Raw genomic sequence first — 12,048 nt, 5'->3', positions numbered from 1 at the left:
CCTGGAAGAACGGACAGTCGGAGCACTGCCTCCACAGGCTCTCGGAGCGGGGCTTGTTCTGACAGTACTTCTCATAGATCTGGAACTCCTCCATCTGGGCCCGGGACAGACAGTGTCACAGCGCGGCTCAGAGGGGCCAGTCTGGCCTCTTCCTGGATCCCGGTTCGCCCCTCCATCTCAGACGCCACGCCCCTCATTGAGGGACAGTCAGGTAACACCCCCACTGGAGTTCACGTCTCAGGGCTGTCTTAAGCCTGATACCCCTTTTATACAGGTTCCCTCCAGATAGCTGCCTTTGCCATAGGAGTAACAGTCTAAGAATAAAGACGGGACTAACACAGACTTTCTAAGGGGCTTAGCCTACACAGTGGGGCTCAAACGTGCATGCACATCAGTATGGCTGGGAGGCTTGTGAAAACAGACCGCTGCCCCCACCGAGGTTCCGGGGTGGGACTGAGAACCCGCATTTATAACGAGGTCCCAGGAGACTCCAATGCTGCTGCCAGGTGACCCACTTTGAGAACCACTGACCTACAGCATGATGGCCCCACCCCACTTCTCAGATAGTACCGAGAAGCATTACAGCCAGGCTGAGTCAGCATTGCTCCTCCTTTCCCTTCCAAGGGCCTCTTCACATCAATTCGTTGTGACCGTCTCAGCCTCCGGCTCATTTGGTGGAAATGGCTTAGTTTCACGGCTGTTGGTCAGATGCACTTCCCTATTGCTAAGCTAGCAGTGTTTGGAGGTCAACAGGAGAGGATCACGTGGGACCGTGTGGAGAAGACAGCAAGCCCCATACCCACAGCCTTTCCTGCTCCCAAGGCTTCTGCTCAACCCCCTTTCCCTCCACACACACACACACACACACACACACACACACACACTTTAGCTGATCTTCCCGCCCTGGAAGGAGGCAGACATCGACTCTTTCAAAGAGAAGAAAAACAAGGCTCAGAAAACGTGGAGGACTTGTCATGTCCGCTGGTCAGCGAGGAAGTCTTAACCAGGACCAGGACAAGAGCAAACAGAGCAAATGCCAGCATGAGAAGGGCTCAGCTCCATCTAACACAATCAGAACGGAGATGCCTGGCAATTTGGGCAAATCTCAAAGCCGGTGTTTTATCGTTTTTCCTTTTCAAACTAGCTAGTGGGCTTTAGAAAAAACCACATTCTTTCAGCCCTACCCAAAAAGGGCACATCGTCTCAGCCAAGCTGGAAACCTTGGTACTTTGTGATTTCGGTTGGGGACTGCAATCGAATTTGAAGTTATTATTTTAAGTACTAGTAATTTTAGGAAGTAAGGCACGGGCAAGTATACATTTTTTAAAAAAACACATACCCTTTCTAGAAAACACCTTCCAACCAGCTCTGGGCAGTCTATGTAGTTTTCTAGCTCCCTCAGGAATATTCTAGACAAAGAAAGGTTGCATTAGGTCGTATGATAAACAGCCTGAACAAGATGGCATCTGTAACAATTGAATAGCTATTATTTTCCAAACAACTCTTGTTCCTAACTCTAGACTATTTGGGAGGTCTTGTGTGTCAGAACACAGTCTGGTTTCAGGGACCAACAGCCCACACTCGTCACTCCCCAAATGTTGACGATATCAGACTTTCAGATTTAAGCAGACATGGCGCCCATGAATCTCTGATTTTTGATGTTGCTGCTCACACAGAATTTAGGAGGCTTATTTTATCACACAGACATGGGGCGAAGAGGCTGTGAGCAGACAGAGCATCTGGAGGTTCTGGAAGCGCAGCCCTGATGAGCCAGCAGCTCAGTCGGGTTTCTGCAGATGTAAGGGGGCCTCGGTCAGGTCCCTGAGCCCTTCCCTGATGCAGCTTTGTTCCTGAGCCCTGTGCCGAGTTTTCCTATGTTTCGGACTTACATCTGTCTGTGGGGGTAAATCCCCGAGAAGGGGAGCTCCTGGGGCCTCTTCACCACACTAGCCCTGCAGCCAGGGTCCCGGTGCCCCAGCGCTGGCCAGAGCCCCCGGATGCTGAAGGTCCAGGCCACTCACTCAGATTACTTCCCAAGGGAAGGCTCGGGTGGGGTTCCGCTGTGACTTGCTGCCTCCTTTATCAGTGGGCAGGTGAGAAATGCTAGCAGTCGAGGGGCAAAGCAGGTGGTGAGAAAGAAGTCCCAGTGTTCCCTGGGATCCATAGGAGGTGGGGGCCTGGTGCCGTGATGGCCGGGCTTCCTGGCCCCGGGCAGCACTGAGAGGGGTTGGCTCACAGCTGGCCCTTTCTCAGGACACACAGACATCGCCATCACCTGCCTGTCTCTCTACGCACTTACGCTGCCCGCTCATTTCCTTTCCCATGAGCTCCCGCAAATCTGGAGCAGGAGTCCAGGCGAAGCAGCCCCAGGACCAGCCACGCTTTCCCCAAAGCACCCAGAGGCCGCAGATCGCTCTCACAGGGGTAACAGGCAGGGAGGAACCTCTGATGTTACCACCCTTTCCAAGGACGGGCTTGGGAATACACTGTCCTTGCTAAGCGGTGTGGCCGTCGGTGCTGCCCCAATGTGCCCAACGCACACACCTGGGGTGGGGTGGGGTGGGGTGGGGTGGCTCCCAAGGGACAGGGAGAGGCGGGAGGGGCGGCTGCTCCTGCAGTCATGCTGACAAGGCGCGAGGCACCTTCCCCCTTCGTGTGTGACCACCCGCCCCGGCTCAGAGAACTAGCCCTGGGCACGTCCCACCCTCCCACCCGGCTGCTGCCTGGTCCGAGGCCCCTCGGTGAGCTTATCCCCGCTGAGGGGGGAGGAAGGGGCACTCTCCACTGGCAGAGCTCGGCCGGGCTCTGGTTTTCAGCTCCCTGCAGGCGGCTACGTGAGAGGCCAGACAGGTGGTCAGAGGAAGGGTCCCACCTGTTATGAAAGTGGTAGATTTCTTCCATGTTTCCGAATAAGACGTCCTTCTTGTTTTGAAGGCCGGCTGAGATGAGATGCGTCATCAGCGGATTGTCCATCTCGGCAGCGTAGCCCTGTGGACGGGGAGAGGGTCAGCAGGGAAATCCTGAACCACGGCCGACAGGACTTCGGGCCATTTGAACAGCAGCCCAATCAGCACGGAGCCCCGTCTCCGCGTGACCGCCTCGCGGGACTGTGACGCCGCCTCAGGTTTCAGAAAGCAAATCCACCTCCCATTTATTTACTCACTGACCCTTTCTAAGATGATCTTCTGGAAAGTACTACAAAATATAAATGAATTATAAACAGCGTCAACTTTGGGGGGCAAGGGACGGGAGGTTTCATCCTTCTTCTCCCTTTCAGCCTTTTCAAAATCCAGGTATAGCCCAGCCAGGTGTGGCTCAGCAGCTGAGTGTTGAGCAGGAACCAAGAGGTCACCAGTTTGATTCCCAGTCAGGGCATACGCCTGGGTTGCCGGCTCAATCCCCAGTAGGGGGTGAGATCGATGGTTCTCTCTCATCATTGATGTTTCCATCTCTCTCTCTCCCTCTCTCTTCTTCTCTGAAATCAATAAAAATAGATTTTTTTAAAAATCCAGGTGTAACTTCTGTGACAGGGACAAATCTTATGTGTACACCTCAGTGAATTATTTATATGTCTACACCCCTGTAACCGCTGCCCAGATCAAGATATAGACATTCTAGCCCTCAGAAGCCCCTCTGCCCTTCCCAGGCAACAGCCCCCAGCCTTCGCCTGCACTGGGATGTCTCCACTGAGACCGGCTTGTCTGGATTCCTCTACAGCAGTGGTTCGCAACCTTCTGGCCCTTTAAATACAGTTCCTCATGTTGTGACCAACCATAAAATTATTTTCGTTGCTACTTCATAACTGTAATGTTGCTACTGTTATGAATCGTAATGTAAATATCTGATGTGCAGGATGGTCTTAGGCGACCCCTGTGAAAGGGTCGTTCGGCCGCCAAAGGGGTCACGACCCACAGGTTGAGAACCGCTGCTCTACAGGCATGGCACGCACTCTTGTCTGATTTCTCCCACTCGTCATCGGGCTCCCGGGGTCGTGCGAGGTTCTGTGCAGCAGCAGCTCTTTTTCTTGCTGTCAGTATGGTCCCGTGCACACCCACCTAAACCTTCTTGCCCCTCGTCCGTCCCACTGACAAAGGGACTCCCATGAGTAAAGCTGCCACGAACCTTCCTCCACTTGCTTTTTGGTGGACAGGAGGCCACACAGGTGGGGCAGCCTGGCCATGGCCCCCTCCCGGCCACCCCCAGGGGCAGGCTCACCTCCAGGACACAGAGCAGCTCCTCCACGTAGACCCGCTCCGTGTCAAGCAGCTCGTTCATCACGTGCCTGTGAACAGGGCGCCAGGACTTATTATCTAGGAGCAGATTCCCACCCGCCTCCCTGCTGTGGGGCCACCTGCACAAAACGAGCTCCGAATCCTCAAGCCTCCCTCTCTTCCACCCGTGTCTCTGAGCCTCCCAGCCCTGCAGATTCTGCCCCGCTTCCTTCTCCAGTCACCCTCCCTCCGCCCTCCCCCCAAGAGCCCTTCCTGTGCACACACTCCTGTCTCCTTGCCTGGGGGCCATCTGAGCACCAACTCAAGGCATCACTGTAGCCGGTCCAGTGTCCATCCCTATCCTCTTGCACGTGGTGGGGTACCGTGATGATGTGTGGAACTACTATGTGCTCATCATGTTACAGAGCCCCAGGAGGGGCAGGGGTTTGCAAACCAGCTGCCCAGGTGTCTTTTTAGGGACAAAGACCACCTTCTAACTGCCTACGACCAAGCATCCCATTCGAGGTGCTTCTGGGTTGGGACCATTGGGCATGATCAGTTCTAAAACAACTGTCAGTGCTTAACAAGGCTTAGGGTTCAGTTCAGAGTCAGTGCCCCTAAATGGGGTGAAGTGGGGGAGGGGTAGACAAGGCCTCAGGCCTCCTTCTCACCACCACAAGCTGGAGGGGAGCGCTCCTGCCTGGGGTCACACAGCTGTGTGGGCAAGGAGGCGGGGATGTCCCTGGTGGAGAAGTGAGCTGGACGCTGAGGGCCAGGCAGCATGTTGGGGAGGGAGGGACCGCATTCTGAGGACTGATCTCAGAGCGTGCAGACGCAGGAAGGTGGCAGGTGAAGGTACCTCGGTGGAAAGGTGAACGGCCCAGCTGGGCCGGAGGGTAGGGTTCTTTGGGGAAAGTGACTGCCAATCGGGGAAGGGCTTTGGAAGTGCCTTCCCCGTCAGGTCCAGAGTTCAGATCGTCAGAGCTCTGTGCGGGGACAGACGCAATCCCAGAGTGGAGTGTGCAGGACGGCCACAGCCGGTGCCATGGCAACAGCCTAGGTGTGCAGTGAAAAGAGCTGGGCTGAAAACCGTGTGAGAACAGCAGGAGGGGAGAGATGAAGAACGAGAGTGACACCAGCTCATGGAGCCAGGAGGGCCAAGGCTCCTGGGGGGGACCAAGTCCATCGAGGGACAGGTGGCAGGCTCAAGGGGCAGTTATGTGGCTGACCTTGCACGTGGGACCCAAGGGCCTGGGTGCCTGAATCACACTTGTCTTCTCACCTGGACTTGAAGAAGGGAGAACACAATCCATTCAAATCACCGCAGTCCCGCCTGGGGGCCCAGGGGCAAGGGTGGCTCTTCTAAGGAAAACCTACAGTTCTCTTAGTTTCAGAGGCAGACATGCCAAACGGATGCGTGCCCTCCGTGATGCATGCATGTGCGTGGGCCCCATGAGGCCAGCTGGGCTCCCACGTTGTGGCTTTGGGGCAGAGGCTGGCATTTTTCACCAACTTTGGCTCGTTTGGGTTCAGACTGTCCTAGCCAAAGGCTGAGACCTGGGTGGGTCGTGCTTGTCGTGTCTGCCCCAGAGCCGCTCAGTGGTGCCTGGAAAGGCAGCCCACCCACCTCCGCAAGATGGCCAGGCTTTCCTCCTCGTCCCCCGTGGAGCTGCTCCGGCCCTGCCGGCTCTCACTCATTTCACTCTGGAGAGAGAAGAGCACGCAGTGCGTCGAGATTCCAAACACAAGAGGATGCAGCTTCATGTCCCGACTCTAAGGCTCCGGAGCCCAGGCTCATTTCCCATCTGGGAACAGATCTGAAACCTGAGATCTCGCCGGAGGAGGAGCGGGCGTGTGGGAGAGGGCCAGGGAGGACCGGGCTGGTGCCTGCCAGGGAGGGGCGGTGACCAGGAGGCAGTGCAGGGTCTGGGCCAGGGCTGGGGCCTCACCTTGGCCCTCCTGTAGGGCCCTCTCCGGAGTGCGTTGCCCTCAGAACTGTTGTTCTCTGAACCTCTCCGGACACCTGGTTTGGGAAGAAGAGGGGAAAGGTGGGTGTCTGGAAAGGGAAAAGGTCCACCCGGGAGCGTCCGGGATTTAGTTTTTTTACTTTCAGAGGCAAAAAGCAACCAGCCCAGAGAAGGGTGAGGAAAGCACAGCAAAACAGAAGAGAAGGAAAGGGGATCGGGAGACAAGGTGGGGGTGGGCACACAGGGGTCGGCCCACTGGTTAGCTCACATCCCTAGAGGGGCTCCCAGGGGACCAGGCGACAGGGGAAGAACTTCTCGGCCAGGACACTTCTGTCCAGGAGGCCTCCGAACGGGCCAGAGAATGGCGTCCTCTGGAGCCCACACCCTGGGGGCTGGAGCCAGCTCTCCAGGGCTCTCGCCAACTTAGGACACTTGCCAAAGGCCTGAAGGAACCAGCAGGAGCTCCCAGCTGCTGGGGAAGAGCGTTTCTGGGGGCCAGGAAGGGATGGGAAGGAGTCTTCAGGACATGGCACTGCTGCGGGTGCCGGGGGCGGCTGATGCGGCTGAGGCATCGACAGCACAGGGAGGCTCTGGGGCTGAGGTGGGAGCCATGCGGGGGAAACTATTTTAGCAACAGCACTGAGGACAGGGGGGGTGGGGAGAGGCTAGAGTCTGGGGAAATAGGCCCAGGAAAGTCCTGTGACAGTCGATAGTCCAGTACTCAGGGCCGCATGCTCTTTACCACAACCAACCAGCTCTGCGGTGCTGAGCAAGGAGGCAGCACAAAGAAGTGGGCCAAGTGCCAATAAAACTTTATTTATAAAATAAGTCATGGGACAGAAGGAAAGCATTCCCAGAAGGAACGAGGCATGCCGGCATCTACCTGGGGAGGGGCAGGGCGACTTCGTGAGCGCCTCTGGCCGGGGGGCCACGGGCTGCACGGGCCTCGTCTGCTTGGCCGCCAGCTTCTTCAGGCTCGCCTGCCTCCGGTGAAACATCTCTTCCATACTCTCTTGCTTCTGGAAGACCTTCTGCACGTGTTCCTGACAGGGTAGGACAGACTAGTTAGCAGGATGCTCTAAAGCGTCGGTGTCTGCAGTTTACAAACAGAACAACCATGTGTAGACTCGGCCTCAGCATGACCTCTGGTTTAAACGCTCGTGACGCAGAGCCCATTGCCAACCCAGCAATCCTGCACTGGCCCTGTTGGCTGTGGCCTGGGAGGGTGGCAACCCCACCGTGGAGTGAGGGACCGGCATCCCCCTCCAGGCATATGAAGGCTGCCTACGGAAGGGCAGTAGACTTGTGGGTTGCCCCAGGGGTGGGCTGAGTACAGCTGGCTGCAAGAGAGGAGGAGTCCTATTTCAGTGCAATATTGAGAGGAGCATGCAGGAAGCAGGGCCCAGGGAAATGGCTACGTCATCAAGAACATGCCTCTTGCAGGGGAGACCCCACAGGAGGAAGGATCATCACCTCTTGAGGGAGGCGTGCAATCATTCCTGCATAAGGATAGTTGAGCCAGGTGACCCCTCCCCCCAACTCGACATCTCTCTCAAATGCCTACCGTCTCTAATAATTCATTAAACGAGTCTTTCGAACATAGAGTAACTCCCCACCATTCAGGACAGGGGAGCCGCAGGAGAAAAGCCCGAACTGGCATACCATCAGGTCTTGGGTGAGGATGGGTTCGTAGTCCTGGTAAATTTTATTGAGCTCCTGGATCTTATTTTCTGCACCGGTCTCCAAAAACTTCTCAATTTCTTGGAGGGCTGCCTCCGCACCATCCTGGGATTGGCACTTGTCCACAGGCTGCGAGGCCAGCAAGTAAATCCCCTCATCGCACCATTTCATGGACTGGACACGGGAAGCGTTGCAGAGGGAGAGAGAGGCTGTGTTAGCAGCTGTGTCTGGGCTCTCTTTGCTGGGGCCTGTCCGCTGACCACTATGTTTTTGGGAATATCTGCAGCACTACACCATCCCAGCTCTGCTGCGATGTCCAAAGGACTCCCTGGAGGGAATGCAGCACTCTAAAACGTTGAGCAAATCACCCGGGACGGGACTCATTTACAGAGAGACGGGGGGGGGGGGGGGGGGGGCGGGGGGGCGGGGGGGGGCAAAGTGCAGTGAGTTAGCTAGATGGTAAGTTTCTGGGCTTTTTAAAGAAACCGTTAGTTGTTGCAAGTAAATTCTAGGGAACAGACAACTGTGTCAGGACATGACCACCAGAAAGACATCCAGACAGGAGGGCATGGGCCAGCTTCTAATCAAGACTGTGGTGCATCCTACGTGGAGGGAGCTGCCCACGTGGGACCAAGAGCAGGTTCGCCACCAAGGGTGTGGGGTTAGGGTCCTACCGCCTCCAGGAGGCCGTGCAGCTCCAGGGACTTGTTGAGCAGACCCCTCCTCTGCACGACCTCGGCGGCAAGCTGGTCGCAGAGGTGCTGGAGCTCGTGGCACTTGGGGCGGATGGAGTCCACGGCGTAGTGCTTGTTGTCGATGAGCTGCTCCCCGTCCAGGGACAGGGCGCGAGCCCGCTCCACGGCCGCCTGCAGAGAACCGTCCCAGAAACACAGCTCAGGTTATGTTCATTATAAGCAAGCAGGGTGCTGTTTTCTCTGAGGGATTGAGGGGGTAGGGGTGATGGTGGGGTGGAGGTAGGATGTGGGGTTGGGGGTTGGGGGTGGGTGGGCCAGGCAGTTTCCCTCCACCTGCCGACATCGCCATTTCCTGTGCCTTTCTAAGCAGCTCTGGTGACACCGTGAGAAGCGCTTCACCAGCCTGTCCCCCACCCACGTCCCAGTCCCTTACGCTGGACTTCTCCTCGAAGCTGGCAAGATCCTTCAGGAGGTGCTCCACGTGTGCCAGGCTGTTGCCCACGTCCGTGAAGGTCGCTATCTTCTGAGCCAACACGTCTAAGGCGGCCTTGACCTGAAACAGAGAAGGGGCGAGAGACCCAGGCCCAAGTCAGAACAGCCACAGCTGAAGGGAGAGGACATGAAGACATGACCGAAACCAGGAATGAGGGGAGGAGAGGGAAAACCAAGATCTCCCCCAAGGAAAACAGAACTAGAGGGGAACTTCCTCAATTTCATAAAAAGCATCTACAAAGATTCTACCGGCAACATTATGTCCATAATGTTGGTGAAAACAATGCTTTCCCCCTAAGATTGGGAACAAGGCAAAGATGTCCATTCTCACAGCTGTTTGAAGTGGTGGCAGCTCTAGCCAGTGCAATAAGGCAAGAAAAGTTAAAAAATATAAACAAACAAACAAAAGGCATACAGACGGGAAAGGGAGAGATCAAGCTGTCCCTGTTTGCACGCGACCTGATCACGTATGTAAAAATCCCAGCGAGGACAAAACAACGCCTAGAATGAGTGTGTTTGGCAAAGTTTCAGAAGACAAGATAAACATACACAAATCAATTGTATTTCTCTATATAGCAATGAATACACAGACTCCATAACTAAAAACACAATACATTTGTAATGGCTTTAAAAAATAAACGCTGTAACTATAAATCAAACAAAACATGTACTGCACAGGTATGCTGAAAGGTACACAACATTGATAAAAAAAAAAAAAGTCTAAGAAAATCTAAAAAAAATGGTGAGGCATATTATGTTCATTGATTGAAAGACTCAACATATTTAAGATGTTGATTCTCCCTCAAATGGAAGTTTAACACAATTCCTATCAAAACCCTAGGACATTTTTTATAGATAAAGACAAGATTATTTTAAATTTACATGGAAAAGCAAAGGAACGAAAATAGCTAAACACTTTGGAAAAGAAGAATAACATGGGCATATTCACCCACCTAACTTCTAGAGTTATTATAATAGTACAGTAATCAAGACTATGTACTGACGGAGGGGCAGAATACAGACCCAGAAATAGACCCAAGCAAGTATGCTCAACTAATTTTTGACAAAAGTGGAAAAACAATCCAATGGAGAAAGGAGAAAAGACAACCTTTTCAACAATGTTATGGGAGCAACTGGACATCCAGAGATTTAAAAATGAACCTTGACCTAATTCTCATACCTCATACAAAAAGCAACTTGAAATGGGTCATGGACCTACATGTAAGATTATAATCTTTTAGGAAAAATAGTTTAGGGGAATATATTTGGGATCTAGGATTGACACCAAAAGTACAGTCCTTCACAGGAAAAATTGATAAATTGGACTTCATCAAAATAAAAAACTTTGCTCTGTGAAAAGTTCTGCTAAGAGGATACAAAAATAAGTGATGAGTTGGAAGAAAATAATTTCATACCGCATGTCTGACAAAGGACTAGTATCTAAAGTATGTACAGAACTCTCAAAACGCAACAGTAAACACAAAATGGGAAGTAGAAATAGAGACATTTCACCGGAGAGGATATACTGATGACATAAGCACACCAGAAGATGTTCAAGGTCATCGGCCATTAGGAAACTGCGAACTAGAACCACACTGAGATATCACTACACAGCTATCAAAATATGTACAGATAATTAAAAATAATACCACCCCTACTGCTGGTGAGGATGTGGAGAAACTGGATCACTCAGACACTGCTGATGGGAATGTAAAATGGTACAGCCACCTGGGAACAATTTGGCATTTTCTCAAAAAACTAAACATGCAACTCTCATATGACCCAGCAATTGCACTCCTGAACACTTATCTCAGAGATGTGACAACTTACGGTCACTCAAAGATCTGCACATGAACGTACAGCAAAAAACAAACTGTTATTACACAGAACAGCCTGGATGCATCTCCAGAGAATCATGCTGTGTGGAAACAGCCAGTCCCAAAGGTTACGTGCGGTACAATCCCATTTATAGAACATTTTTCATGACAACAAGGGACATGGAGATGAGTGGTTGCCAGGGGTTCAGGAGGGGGTAGAAGGAGGAGGGGGGTGTGTGTCTATGAAAGGGCAACATGGGCATCCTTGTGGGGATGGAATGACCTGTGTGTAGACTGTGTCAGGGTCAGTATCCTGGCTGTGATCCTGCGTTTTAGTTTGGGAAGATGTCACCAGTTAGGAAAATTGGGTGAAGGGTACATGGCATCTCTTTGATTTTATTTCTGACAACAGCACTTGAAGCTACAATTATCCTAAATAATAAAAGCCTAATATGCAAATCTACCAAACAGGGGGCAGGGCTGGTGAGCAGGCGGCACCAGGCCAGCCAAGGTGGGTGCTGTGGGTCGCCTCCTGCAGAGGGAGGCCAGACTGCGGGTTAGGCCTGCTCCCTGGACATCCCCCGAGGGCTCCTGGTCTGCAAGAGGGCACAGGCCAGGCTGAGGGACACCGCCCCCCCCCATTCCGAGTGCACAATTTTTCGTGCACCGGGCCTCTAGTCTTCAAATAAAAGGTGTGGTTGTCTGAGAGCCTTCCTCAGTTCCCAAAGAAACAAGGAAGGAATGATCTTCTCCAGGGGTGCTGTTCCCACTGGCCAGTGTGACATCTCCGGTCTGAGTCAGTGACACTGCCTCACCTTGCTGTCCCGAGTTCGAGCACTGCCCACCTGAACAGTGCTCAGTGAAGATTGCTGGACTAGGTCGCACCTCTTCTGGAAAGTGATGCTCATGACTCCTTGGGGAGGACTACAATGGGAGGACGGTCCCCATAGAACCGTCACTGGTCCTCCTCATCTGCATGTAGACACGGCCTCACAACAGCTTGGTCACTGAACTTGACGTGGCTACCTATTTCCTGTATATTTATGATCCCTCCTTGACCAGAGGTTTCCTGAGGACAGGAAGGATGCTGCCCTGGGTCTACATTGTTGCTATGGCTTTACCGTTTTATATTCCTTCGTTGCTTCAGGACCAGACCACAGGGAACTGTATACGTATTCTGCACAAA

At 53.2% G+C, this 12,048-nt stretch overlaps 1 protein-coding gene across 13 annotated transcripts in view; it reads right to left on the bottom strand.

Annotated features, from left to right (window-relative positions):
- Positions 1-12,048, bottom strand: part of MCF2L (MCF.2 cell line derived transforming sequence like) — a 176,210-nt gene that overhangs the window by 12,509 nt on the left and 151,653 nt on the right. For all 13 annotated transcript variants that reach the window (XM_059685149.1, XM_059685146.1, XM_059685147.1 and 10 more), the window contains 10 exons: positions 8,987-9,106; positions 8,533-8,724; positions 7,841-8,032; positions 7,062-7,221; positions 6,161-6,234; positions 5,839-5,915; positions 4,216-4,282; positions 2,873-2,988; positions 1,340-1,409; positions 2-94 (listed from right to left, as the gene is read on the bottom strand). In XM_059685149.1, the coding sequence (XP_059541132.1) occupies positions 2-94; positions 1,340-1,409; positions 2,873-2,988; positions 4,216-4,282; positions 5,839-5,915; positions 6,161-6,234; positions 7,062-7,221; positions 7,841-8,032; positions 8,533-8,724; positions 8,987-9,106 (1,161 nt within the window). The remainder of the gene's footprint in view (position 1; positions 95-1,339; positions 1,410-2,872; positions 2,989-4,215; positions 4,283-5,838; positions 5,916-6,160; positions 6,235-7,061; positions 7,222-7,840; positions 8,033-8,532; positions 8,725-8,986; positions 9,107-12,048) is intronic.

The sequence above is a fragment of the Myotis daubentonii genome, chromosome 2, assembly GCF_963259705.1.
Source record: "Myotis daubentonii chromosome 2, mMyoDau2.1, whole genome shotgun sequence".
Taxonomy (NCBI): domain Eukaryota; kingdom Metazoa; phylum Chordata; class Mammalia; order Chiroptera; family Vespertilionidae; genus Myotis; species Myotis daubentonii.
The sequence above is the reverse complement of the archived record's forward strand: the minus strand, read 5'-3'. Positions and strand labels throughout refer to the sequence as shown.